The 13,239-nt window shown below is 45.3% G+C and overlaps 2 protein-coding genes across 2 annotated transcripts; both read left to right on the plus strand.

The window, feature by feature from the left end:
• Positions 1-6,068: 6,068 nt before the first annotated feature.
• Positions 6,069-9,170, plus strand: LOC6603020 (T-box transcription factor TBX6). The gene is made up of 5 exons (XM_002028005.2): positions 6,069-6,280; positions 6,550-6,709; positions 7,837-8,104; positions 8,177-8,314; positions 8,600-9,170. Exons 1-5 carry the CDS (start codon positions 6,190-6,192, stop codon positions 9,119-9,121), a joined length of 1,179 nt encoding a protein of 392 aa, XP_002028041.1. The 5' UTR covers positions 6,069-6,189; the 3' UTR covers positions 9,122-9,170.
• A 2,679-nt stretch (positions 9,171-11,849) lies between these two features.
• Positions 11,850-13,101, plus strand: LOC6603019 (arginine kinase). Its single transcript, XM_002028004.2, has one exon. The coding sequence runs from the start codon at positions 11,874-11,876 to the stop codon at positions 13,026-13,028; it is 1,155 nt and encodes a 384-aa protein (XP_002028040.1). The 5' UTR covers positions 11,850-11,873; the 3' UTR covers positions 13,029-13,101.
• Positions 13,102-13,239: the final 138 nt, after the last annotated feature.

Here is a 13,239-nt window from a genome sequence, read left to right on the forward strand (position 1 = left end):
CAACAAAAATTTGTTTTTAATTTACAATTTAATATGCGTTTTAAAAAATTGGACTCAATGACGAGACATAAATATTTATGAAGGCTCTCTGGACCAGAAAAATACGAAGATCTCCAGAATGGGATCTCCCTCTCTCTGCGGCAATGCGCTACAGATTTATGGTTGGTTGGCTAAGGATATCAGGTGTGAGAACTCTGAATGTGATCTGGTCAGAGATAAGTAATTATAAAACCATAAATCGAACATCGTAAGGATGGAATATACATACATAAATAAGAGTGATATCGGGAGGGATCTTACTTGGTACCCCATAAAGGGTATCTTTCTCTGATAACCTATGGACAAGCTCCATCGCCTTGCTGATATGCTTCACTCCACTTTCTGCAATCCCCTAACAACTTGCGGACACATTCTTGACGAATTTGTCAAAGGCAACTTGTGACTCGAAATGACTTGAAATATGCCACACACATCACGCTGCGGTCCAAACGGACCAAGCTCTTGGGCGCATAAATTGCCAAACCTGGCTGAAGCTGAAGCTGAAGCTGGTTTGGGGCAGGAGTTGGCCGTATCCTCCATCTTCCATCTTGGCCAGCAGCTACTGGCCGACTGTTTTGACATTTAGAGGCGTTGTTGTCGCCGTCTTAGGAGTCCGAGTCCGAGACCGATTCCGAGAGCCCAGCACGACTGCGCCTCATTATTTATTATGCATTCTATAAATATTAATGGATTTTTAAATGCAATTATAACAACTAATTAATAATGTGCATTTTTAATTGTGTCACTGCAGGACGGACCCAGCAAAGCCCAGTCAGTTAGTCCAACAGACGGATAGACAGACAGGCAGTCCGTCAGTTCGTCAGAGTCAGTCATTTAGGAGCTGGCCAAAAGCATTTGACGTATTGGCTGACGTATTTATTGCTTGTTTTCTCGCTTCGGCTTTGGCAGTTTCTTGTCTTTCTACTTGGGGTGCTGTTATGAAATGTTTGCTCCTCCGATCTGCGATTCGCGATTCGCGATCACCGATCAGTGGCCAAAAAAAAGGTGCGCGAAAAAATTAAACGAGAATGTCTGCCAGAATTTATTTTAATTAGTGCGAGTGAGTTGTGAGTGGCATACGAGATTAGACTACCAGAGCGACAGTTGACGCTGGATGTACTTACAGAATACAAGGGATCGGATCGGATTGGATCGGCAATTAACTGGCAAACGGGCAAAAAGTAATCATAGATCAAATACAGAATGCAGAAACCAATACTGATCGATGATCACAGGCACAAAATGCCGACAAAGTTGCTACATTTTCGCCAAGCAAAAGATCAGCCAAAAATTGCGGATCGCGCTGATCATATCAATTACATCTTTCGACTTCTGTGCGCATGCCCAGAGGGATCAGGTCAATTGCCCTTGGGTATATTTATGTATATGTATAAGTATATACATATATATAAATATATATATGCCGCTGTGGATGCCATGCCACCTCCCCCCTGGTAATCGATATGGAAAATTCTGAGAAGATATACCTCCGGCTGGAAATGCATCTTAAGTAGCTATTTAATGTTCCCAGATGCCGAACCGATGATAAGGGGCAAAGCCTGGCGGCGGCGACGGCGTCTCCTAGATGATCGCGGCGATGTCGATCGGTAGCCGAAAGACAGTTTAGGCTGTCCAAAGCGCATCCAGCTGGATTGGTGGGGAGACAGCTCCATAACGTGAGAAATATACATAAATATTACGCAGAGCTGCCTGCTGATCAATCGATCGATCGCCCAAACATCTTAACAAATTATAAGGCCGTCTGTTGGCAGAGGCGCCCTCTTCGGCATGCTTGGGTCGTCGTTAAGTATCTCAACTAGTAGCCGCTAGGCAGCCAAGGCAAGTGATCATCTCAACAACAGGCCATCGATCATTCCACAAATACCAAAAAACACACAAAAACTGAGATTCAGACAGCCCATGCTGGCGTGGTAGAAAGCGTGTTGGAAAATTAAATCATCGTTGCTTGTGGTCGGAGTTCGAGCCTGAGTCTGAGTCTGGGACTGAGACTGGGACTGGGACTGGATTCGCCTCGGTTTTCTTGCCTTAATGATGCTCAACGCACCTCCAGACTCGGCTAAGTATCTACCAAAATAAAAGAGAGAGAACAGAACTCTGGAAAAAACAGAAAAGATCTCTATCAGCGAGTTAACTCGTTTAGCATTTAGTTGCAGGCGCCTCTGCCACGACCTGCGACTGCGAGCTAACTTTATCATGTAGTTTGCATCTTTATGCTCAATCGGTTTCTCAGGATTGGGATTGGAATTGGGACTGGTACTGGGGCCACGCCCCATGCCCCATGGACATTGCTTATTAGGCGCAGACAGTGTCGTTTATATCATTTATATTATTTTATGATGTTCGTTCTTAATTTTTTTCTTTGGTAAATAAATGTTTAACTTGTAGTTTTGGCAGTTCCCGATCTCCGAGCACACTTGCTTCGATCTCTGGGGATCTCTCTGTGGGTGCGTGTGTTGGTTAATTAGGGTTGTCCATGATTTATTGATCAGCTGGCTGGCTGTGCATAAAATGTAACCTGTCCCATTGATTATGGGCATTAATAAGCTGATGGCCTTTTAATATATGAATGTGGCTGATCATTTTGATCTGCGGGTTGTATGTTAATTAGCCCTGTCCCCTCGGGCCTGTGTGTGGGTCGACATGGAGCTTCCGTCAGCCCCCGGCCACGGCCCCTTCCCGGCCCCACAATTCAGAAAAGAACAGAAGCCGCCTGGGGTAATGGTAATCTGCTCTTGTCCAATCTTATCAAGCCCAAACATATGTCGTTGTCAACCTTGTTGCTGTGGACGTTGTTCGGCTTGTCCGGCCACAGCTACCGTTCAACATCTGCAGATTCGAGGCGGCAGATAGCAGCCTCACAAAGCGAACCCCTGAGAGATGTCCTTAGCACAGAGTCCAGAGTTCGGAGTCGTCTGGCGCCAACGGCTACTTGAGTGAGCTCCGAGAGTAGCCACTTGTCGCGTCTTGCTCTTGGTCCTCATCCTCGGTGTCGGGATCGGCCTAGAGATCGGCTTCGGCTTTATTGCCCCTAAAACAGGGCGCGGAAGGCGCGACAAAGGACAATAGAAAATTATTACTTCAATTGGCGACAGAAGAACTCAGACTGGAACTGCGACTGCGACTGCGACTGCGACTCGCAGGTACATGGGAGTAGGACGACCCTACTGGCACTGCGAAATATCTTAAGCAACGAGACGCGCCCGCCTACGAAACACTTCACACCAAGCATCGACATACCACAAAACGGCCTAGACCTAGGACTGGGCATGGCACTGGCACTTAGAGTGTCGCCGGTCCAAATGGGAGAGCGCAGTGCGTGGTCACTTTGTGGGCTGTGCTGATGTCGCGGCAACTGTGTCTGTGTTTTTGACCTTCTTCGCCTCATTTCAATTTCGGAAAGTGCATTCTGTGATGCAATTACACCTGAGTTATCAAAGGCATCCTCCTCCACCCCAGCGGCGACTACTGTCTATTGTTGGGATTCGCCTTTGTCGGTCCCAGCGCAGGCGTGAAGCGTTGCAATTTCGAATCTTTTGTTTCGGAATCAAAAGCAAGTATTTTCCGATATTTGTACAAACATATTTTTATGGTGCTCTGGCGCCAGACGTAACGAACACTCCTCCAAGAGACAGATCAGAGACCCATCATCACCGGAGATATGCCGCCTGTCTTTGCACTGGGCAGATCGAAACGAAGGGCGGGGCGGGGCGTGCCAAATGACAGCGAAATGCAAATTTAATGGGCATTCGTTGGAAACTTTCTTTCTAGTCGATTGGCGGTGAAGTCGAGCCTGAAATTATTTTCTGGCGACGCAGTGCGATGAGATTTGAAAGATCTGGTCTGCCGGATGCACTTGATACAAAAATTTAGATGAAGATCAATGTCGCTTGAAGTTCAAGGAAGATGAAAGATGTTCTTATAGTTTCTGCATCAATTTTAGTCCGTATACAGCCTGTAATTATAAGAAAATACTAAAACAGTTAGCCTGTTTGATTTTCTATAGTTTGAATCTATAGAATCTATATCTATGTAGAATTTGTATTGTGTACATTTAAACAAAATGTAATAAGAAATAAATTATTGATTGCAATGTTTCGAGGGTACATATGGGGATCACCATTTTGAAAAAAAAACAATTTTTTATGTGAATAGTAATTAGGTAGCCTATATGAACTACAAAAAAAAAAAACAAACCCTGAAGTTACAAACATTTTTTTTGAGATTTGGGTATTTTAAAACACTGCGAATCGGCTAGGACTATCTGTAAACATTTTTCGTGCACATATGTATATGAAATATTCAGTGCTAATTCGAGGTTATTAAATATAATATTTATATAATATTTCTACCTGTTGATTTTTTTGTATTTCATCCGCACAGGCATTTGTCGTACGTGACTGACGTTGCGTTACCAAATTTCAGAGTAATATAAGTTTACAAATATACCGTTAGTCGAGACTGGGAAAATTTTCTGAAATTTTTCGTAAATAGTTCAATATTTTAGACACATTTTGGGGGAAAACTTGTATAAAGAATAATCTTTCTTGTAGGAGATAAATGTAAAGGAAATTATGACCCTAAAAATGTTTTCAACTCAAAGTTAATGAAACTCTATGTCAATTGATTAAATTAGAAAACTTTCAATTAGTTTATAGTCTTATATCGGTTGAGAAGTATATAGAAATCTTTTTTATTGAGTTTTAAAGTTTTTTTGGATGATGGACATTTTGGCGGAAATGCCCAAATGTCGAATATGTATGGTTCAGAAGTAAATAAAGTGAATTAATGAAATAAATGATTCATTGAACACTTGGAGGGTTCACCATTTCGTTGCATTACCAAAACAGTACATTAATATTACAACGAGTCGTACTTAATTTAATTTATGGGTTTGACGCGACTGGCGGCCATTTTTCCCATGTTGACAGGCACTAATCAATAGGCTAATTGTCGAATCCCCACTCACCGGCCCGAAATGTATTAATTCTGCTCTTGTTTTCTGGATAGCACATGGCTATGGGCTGGCTAATCAATAGTAAGACCTGGCCAGGCCATATCGGAGTTCCAAAACGGGCAATTAACAAAGCCAACACAATTTATGTTTCACCTGTCTGCATAAAAGTACATAAATACACAAAAAATGCCAGGCAATGTCGGAGATAGACAGAGGAGACAGAAGAGAGAGGGAAGGCTGCGGGAGAAGAAGAGGAAGGAGGAGGAAGACCAAGGCTAATTACACGGGGGAAGGCAAAGGCGGCAATGGAGGAGCAGGCAACGCATGTGCCCAGAAGGCCAGACCCAGACCCAAACCCAAGCGATGACCCAGACGGCAGGGGCAATGAAAACAGCAATGGACATTTTCCGGCAGCGTCAAAGAAAAGAAACAAAGAGCAGAGAGGAAAAAGAAGGAAAACGAAGAAAAAACAACAGCAGCAGCAGCTGGGACAGAAGACAGCGCTGCTGCAGACAGGCGCGCTGTGGAAAATCTCACTTCTGAATTACAAGCTACGCCACATCCACATCCACGTCGACGTCCATGTCCACGTCCATGTCCAGACCCCTCTGACGACTGACAGTGATCGAGTGAGCGAAAGGGAGAGCAGGAGCCAGCAAGAGGGAGATGGAGATGGATGAGATGCAGTGGTGCAGAAAAACACTGCGGCTGATGAAAATCAACAGGGCTAAGCGTTAACTTCGCCACTCTACGCAGCACGGCCCGAACGCTGCTCTCCTCTGCCATCTCTCAGTCCTCGTCTCTCAGTCTCCACCAACAAAATGGCGCTCTGGAACCGATCTCTCGCAGAGCGAGTCAGCTATAGTACCTCGACGTAGGCGTCGGTTTTCGCCGGCCAATCGGCTGCGCTCTTCGCCGGAACTCGTTTGGCAGGTAGCACGAAACCCAGACCGAGAAAACTGGCTACGACGGGCCCTGAGCTAAGCATCGCCGCTGAGCCACTCCAGATCAGTTCGTTGCGACACGTCGTGCGTTAAGGAACCCAAACCAGAGAGCGCATCGCATCTTCCACAGAGACAGAGCAAAGCGATACGAGTGAAGTGTGAAGCCCGAATTGGCAGATTATCTTTTTTTTTGAGTAGTCGATTAGTAGGAGTTTTGTGAAGTTATTCGAAATGCTATCGATGCAAGAGTTAATAGAAGTGCGGATGCAGCAGCAGCTGGCCCACGAGATCTATCGCCAGCAGATAATGCAACGCATTCCAGGTAGGTGCAAGTGAAGATCGTGGATCAGTGGAGTTAATCAAATCCCGGCGGGAAATTAATGTTGGAGCGTCGAATATCATTTGATCTTCAGGCATCTCTCCTTAAGTTACCATAAATAATTAAATTTGTATGATCTTTTAAGACATGCCTTGCCTAATCGGCTATGACATAACTTCCCATGAGCTTTGCGCTCTATGGAAAAGCAAACGATGGCTTGTCAAACTAACGAACTAACCAAACAACTTCCACTTCTCTTCAACTTCTTTCAGATCCCTTTCCGGCGATGCTGCCTTTCAACATGCCCCAACCGCAAATCATGCTGCCCAACCGCCCCTCTCTGCCCGGTGTGGAGGCCAAACTGGAGAACAACGATCTGTGGCAACAGTTTCATAAAATCGGCACCGAAATGATCATTACAAAAAGCGGCAGGTATGTTTCCTCCCCTCTACTTTCCTTTTCCTATTCCCAAGAACTTCAAACTATCAGTCTACATACATTATCCTATCCTATGCAAATATAGAGCGGGGCGATCGAGAGCTCGAATTTTCCACAAACTTGTAAAGTCAAGTGCGGCCTAGCCTATGTAAATATTTGCTGGAAACCCTGACCATGCCCATTGCCATGGGCATTCCATTCCATTCCCAGTCTCCGGCTGCGACTCCGTCCCTATCCCTGGCCTAATGTGGCGCCTGGCCATAATTCAGAACGCAGCAGGAGCTCGGATCGCATAGAGTGACAAGTGCAGCAGCGGCAACGGCAGCGGCAGAAGAAGAAGCCGACGAAGACGCCGCTCTGTCGCCGGTTCGCTCATAAAAATCTTTATTCTTTCGGCGTTGACAATCGGGTTTCGGTAACTCTGATCTACCTGCGCTTTTCACACTTTGTCCACAAAGGTCCAGCACTGTCCCATCCGTCTCCGTCACCGTCCCCGTCCCGTCCCATCTGCGCGTACCCTATTATCTTGGGGTGGGCCACAACATACGAGTATTTCTGATATAGGATTTCGACTACCGAACCGAGAAAAATTTACATAAATATGAGCAGCGGATCGTCTTCGTGGATCTGGGCATGGCTCTATACGCAGTCACTTTCTCGGCTCATTAAATATGCATTGAGTGGCACATTCAGCGTTTTGGAAGCCGTTAAGTCGACTTCAGATCTTTTCTAATTGCTTGGCGCCAAGCGGTGCTCCCGCTCCCGCTCCCGCACCCGCTCACGCTCCCGTTCCGCTGGTCTTTGGTCTTCCCCTCTTCATCCTCTATCGCCAAAGATTCTCCAAGGGAACACAATTAATCATGTGTCAGTGGCATTGTTTTGGGACCAGGGATATGTTTGCGTTCCGTTTTAGATCGATACGTTGCGGAGACTCCCCGCTGCCCGTTCTGATTCCATAATTACACACTTGCTAGGCAGGGCCACAAATCAAAAATCAAGTAACATGGAGTTGGAATAGATGCCCCGTGACGCCTCTTTTTGCGCTTGGGATAGCCCCGACGGCCCTGATTTATATGCAATTCGTGGCAATCCACTTAATCAAGGTCTATTCTTCGTTGCAGACGTATGTTCCCCTCGATGCGGGTCTCGTTGAGTGGACTCGAGGAGGAGGCCAGCTACTGCGTGCTCCTGGAGATGGTGCCCATTGGAGACTGCCGCTACAAGTTCTCCGGCTCCCAGTGGGTTCCGGCTGGAGGAGCCGAACCGCAGAGCCCCCAGCGAATGTATCTGCATCCGGACAGCCCGGCCACAGGCGCCCACTGGCAGTCGCAAGCCCTGCTCTTCAATAAAGTGAAGCTGACCAACAATACCCTGGACAGCAGCGGACATGTAAGCTAGAATATAACGAACCCTCATGCTCTAGTGTATCTAATCATTGATCTCTCTCTTTCTCTTCCTCAGATTGTTTTGGCCAGCATGCATAAGTACCAGCCACGCCTCCACATCATTCGCAGCAGTGAGCTCACCCAACTCCCCTGGGCCCCGCAGCAGGCATTCATCTTCCCGGAGACGGAGTTCGTAGCAGTCACAGCCTATCAGGTGGGTAAACAGACACAGAGACAGACACAGACCACGACCAATTCATTGAAGATTGACGGGATAAAGGCTCTGCGGGAGTCCCAGTCTAATTGCCACATTTGAAAAGTGTCGCCTCGGAAACTACTTGAGATTGTCTCCATTCACGACAATTCTAACAAGGATCCGTCTCGAACTTTTCAAGTGCTGCTTGGTCGACGCGACGGCTCACTCACACTCACTGACGCCAGCTAGCTCGAATTTCCTGAATGTTTACTTACTTTTCCCATTTCTATTTTCCTAATACAGAACGATCGCATAACCAAGCTGAAGATCGACAATAATCCCTTTGCCAAAGGATTTCGCGAGTCGGGACAGTCGCGGTGCAAGCGCAAGCTTAACAGCACCTCCCATTCCAGCCCGGAATCGGAGGATGACGGTTCCAGCGTTAGCAGCTGCGAATCGCCGCAATCGAAGCGCCAGCGCCTGGACTGTGAGCAGGACTCACAAGGAAGTCTATCACCAGTACCCTATTATCCGTCTTCAACTGTTGCTGAGGTTGCGGCTTCCCTTAGCCCCAGCCTCTCGCCCTATCATCGCCATCCACTCAGCTATGCCACGCCGAACTTTGCAGCTGCCTATTTTTGTGGAGTTCCTCAAGTTCCACCGATGCCGCTGCCTTCTGCACTTTGTCAGGTGCCTACTCCAGTTCCGGTCAGCGCTTTGCAGCTATCGACATCCCCGGCAAGCTCAAGCATCACAAACACGCCACGCACAACGACCTCCACCAAACGGAACAGCTTCAGCATCTCTGCCATTTTGGCCTATTGAAAAGAGGAAGGGAATGGATGCCAGCATTTGTTGTGATCTGTGAGAGCAGTGTGCATATTTTTTTTTTGTCCTTTTTTTTTATTAAAATTATTTTTAATAATTTTGGAAATATAGTAATATTACAATTAATTAAGCAGAGCGCTAGCAACGAGGCCTTCGGCCTATACATATGTATGTATGTAAGATATACTAAGCTACAATCAAATAATTTGTTAATTAGTTTTAATTGTATTTGGACAGAATAAACAAAAATAAATCAAATGAAAACTTAATGCATAACTACAAATATAGACTGCGGGCAACGCAACCTTCAGCATTTCCGTTTTTACAGGTTTTGCTTATCGACGATGCCAGCCAAAAACTTGCCGAACAGACAGAGCTGAGACCGACCGCTTTGGCGAGCCCCAGTCCGAGTCTAAGACAAATTAATGTTCTCCATTATGGGGTGACCAGCCGTCGTCGATTCTCGATAGAGCCAAACGAATACACACACAGCTATCTAAGAAATATCCAACTCCGGTAGTAGTTAAAACAATTCTTGAAAGATAAGGCATCCATTATGAGCAGCGATTTGACGGCTTTCAGGTTGTTTGGTCTTTGCCGGTCCTCCACTGACCACTGACCACGACCACCATCCCACGTTCCACTGTCTCACTTTTCCACTGTCCAGGGAGAAGAGGAGATGACGTAGAAGTGGCTCACTCTGGTGGCGGCTGCTCTGCTGCCGTCTTGTGAAATTTTCGTTTTATCGCACCTTTTATGGCCATTGGCCGAAGTTGGAGCTGGCTCCGAGTTTGATACGGAGGCTGAGGCCGGCCTTAACAGAGAGCCCGAGTAGAGGCTTTCGAGGCTTTGGTGTGGTCATTCCTTGTGTGCATTATCGTGTCAAATGCGACAAATCTGTCTGTGGGCCGGCGGCGGCTGCCTTTTAGCTTGCATAATTGAGCTGATAAGCGGCCAAGCATGTGTGCGGTCCGCTTTGAGCGTTTCCTAAACGGTGGCGCCAAACATTTCGTGTTTAATATTTTTAATTAAGTTTTTAAGTGCAGCCACCAGGCAGGCAACATTGGAAGAAAACTCGAAAGAAGAAGCTGAATTTCTAACTGGAAGACCCCACTCCCCAAGGCGGCTGGTTCAAAGGTTTTCAAAACGAATCCCATTCATAGAAAACTTTGCATAGATTATTAATAATCAATCCCAGCGCGAAATAATTCACTGGCCACACGAAACCGAATCCCATTCCGACTCCGAGTTCAAAGTTGCTTTGACTAATTTGAAGTTAGTTTTATTTTAGCGTTTTTTTTTCTCCCCTTCGATTTGTTGTTGTCGCATAAATTTGAATTTCAAATGCTGAAACAATTAAATTATGGGATTTGCACGTTTTCACCAAAAACAAAAGCGGCTAAAGCACACATAAAATGTTGGCGGCGACTGCGGCTGCGCCTCAGAAGTGTTTTTTAAATGTAAAGTTTCATTTCGTTGCTGGCTTCTATTCAAAAACGGTGGCAAAAAGCGTCAAAATTCGGAGATTATGAGATAAAAATGCTAATAATCTTCACCGCTCACGGTATTGCATTTCTAATTTGCGCTTGTTTTAATATAGTTAATGAATTTTTATGTGTAGGTTGGTCGCTGGTACATTCCAGATCCGGTTTTCGCTCGAAGCTGTTGATAATGATAATGAGGATAACGATGCTTTATTGGGAAGGTGTTGCCGTTTGGATTTGATTTTTATTTTATTTGCGCCACATGTGTGATTTCGTGTGCTGTTTGTTGTTGGCACATTTATTCTTCATTACTTCATTATTTGGTATTTAAGCTTTAAGCTATTAAAATTTTGTCGCATTCTGTTTTACGAGGCAACAGTCAGAAACATTTGATTAAATTGTGCGAACGAACAGTTAGGAGAAGCTACAAATATTTTAATAGCTACCAACAATTCTTTTTATAAATTGAATTTGATATTTTGGAGTTGCGCCAACACAGATGTGTGTGAAGCAACCAGTTAAAAAAATCTGCATAACAATCGATACAGGATATTTGTACGGTCACGAAATGACGTGGCCCAGATCGGTCCCCAAATAGCACAGAAACAAGATATAAGATATAACATGACTCCAGAAAATATCCTTAGTCCTTGATCCTTGATAACGACGCCATAAAATTACGGGTTTTCTTCCGATTACAGGAAGCCGTCGAAGATGAAAGGAGAAAACAAGATTTAGCAATTTTATATGTATTAGGATAAATGTATACATATAGGGTATTTGTGGTGGATATGGATGTGTATAACGCCCAGAATGAAGCGTTTGCGACTTCATACAAATTGCCGAATCTGGATGAGATCGAATCATGTTTACAACCATAAAAAACAAATGAAATTCTACGTTACGCCTACCACTCGCTTACATATTCTCTCTCACTCTCTCTCACACACTATACATTAGTTCTTAGTTAAACATGAAATATCGTTAAAAAATAAAATATCGATTTTTGTAACGGAAACTTTTACGTGATTTTTTTTTTCAGCCAATGAAAATCGTCAAAATATTTATAAAAAACGGTGTGCGCTCTCTGGCGGAAGGGAGCGAGATAAGACGAGACGGCAGCAGTAGTGCAACACTATGCCGATAGAGCGCTTGAGTGCAGCAACAGTAGTTGGCGTTGCCATATCGATCAAATTCAGCTGTTCACATATAATTTAAATTTATTTAATTTAATTCATTTCAAAATTCCAGTTAAATTTAAAATAATGCTGCGACTACGACCATTTCGCCTAGAGACATTTAAAGTTTTTTGCCGACATGCGAGCAAGACAGGGGGAGGCAAGCCTGTAGACTCGAATGCATTGGCGCAGCTGGAAGAGGGCTACAAGAAACTGGTTGCCTCCAATTCCAAATCGTTGCTGAAAAAGCACCTTAAAAAAGATATCTTTGACAACTTGAAAAAGAAGACAACACCATCCTTCAATTCTTCGCTGCTGGACTGCATTCAATCTGGGCTGTGCAACCACGACTCAGGCGTGGGAATCTACGCCCCCGACGCAGAGGCGTACAAAACGTTCGCCGATCTGTTCGATCCCATCATTGAGGACTACCATGGTGGCTTCAAGAAAACGGACAAGCACCCCGAGTCCTGCTTCGGACAGGGCAAGGATTTCGCTAATCTTGATCCCAACAACAAGTACATTGTGTCCACGCGTGTCCGATGCGGACGTTCTGTGAAAAACTTCCCCTTCAATCCCTGCCTGAGCGAGTTTGAGTATGCGGAGCTGGAGTGCATGATATCCGGTGCTTTGAATACGATGAGCGGTCAATATAAAGGTGGCTACCTACCGCTCTGCGGTATGGAGAAATCCGTACAGCAGAAACTGATCGACGAGCACTTCCTGTTCAAGGAGGGCGACCGGTTCCTGGAGACGGCTGGTGCCTCGCGCTTTTGGCCCATCGGACGAGGCATTTACTTCAACGAGGCGCGCAATTTCCTAGTATGGGTTAACGAAGAGGACCACATCCGCATCATCTCCATGGAGAAGGGCGGGGATTTGGGCAAGGTGTACGATCGCATGCTCGGCGGCGTCGAGGCCCTGGGCAAGTATCTGCAGTTCAGCCGCGACCAGCGTCTTGGCTATCTAACCTTCTGCCCTACAAATCTGGGCACAACAATCCGCGCGTCCGTTCACATCAAGCTGCCCAATCTGACGGCGAATCCAGAGGAGATGCAAAAGCTGGCCACCAAATACAATCTGCAGGTGCGAGGCACTAGCGGCGAGCACACCGAGGCCAAGGGCGGGGTCCACGATATCTCCAATAAACGACGGATGGGTCTCACCGAGTACGAGGCCGTCAAAGAGATGTACGATGGCATTCGCGCCCTGATCGATGCCGAGAACAAGGTGTGCAAGTAGTAGCAGCCTACAGTCTACATCTTCGATTAGAATTTGGATACTGTAAATAAATGCATTTAAAATGCCAAGAATACTTACACTTTTGAGTCATTTTATCGTCAGTCAAGACACTTAATGGTTGGTTTATTTTTTTTTTATTTTTTTAATAATTTTAATTCTTTTATAAACTTAAGACTTAAAATAAAAGTATTTAAAGTTTTTGTTTTTTTTT

This window comes from Drosophila persimilis, unplaced genomic scaffold, assembly GCF_003286085.1.
Source record: "Drosophila persimilis strain 14011-0111.01,24,50 unplaced genomic scaffold, DperRS2 tig00000868-arrow-arrow-pilon, whole genome shotgun sequence".
Classification (NCBI taxonomy): Eukaryota; Metazoa; Arthropoda; class Insecta; order Diptera; family Drosophilidae; genus Drosophila; species Drosophila persimilis.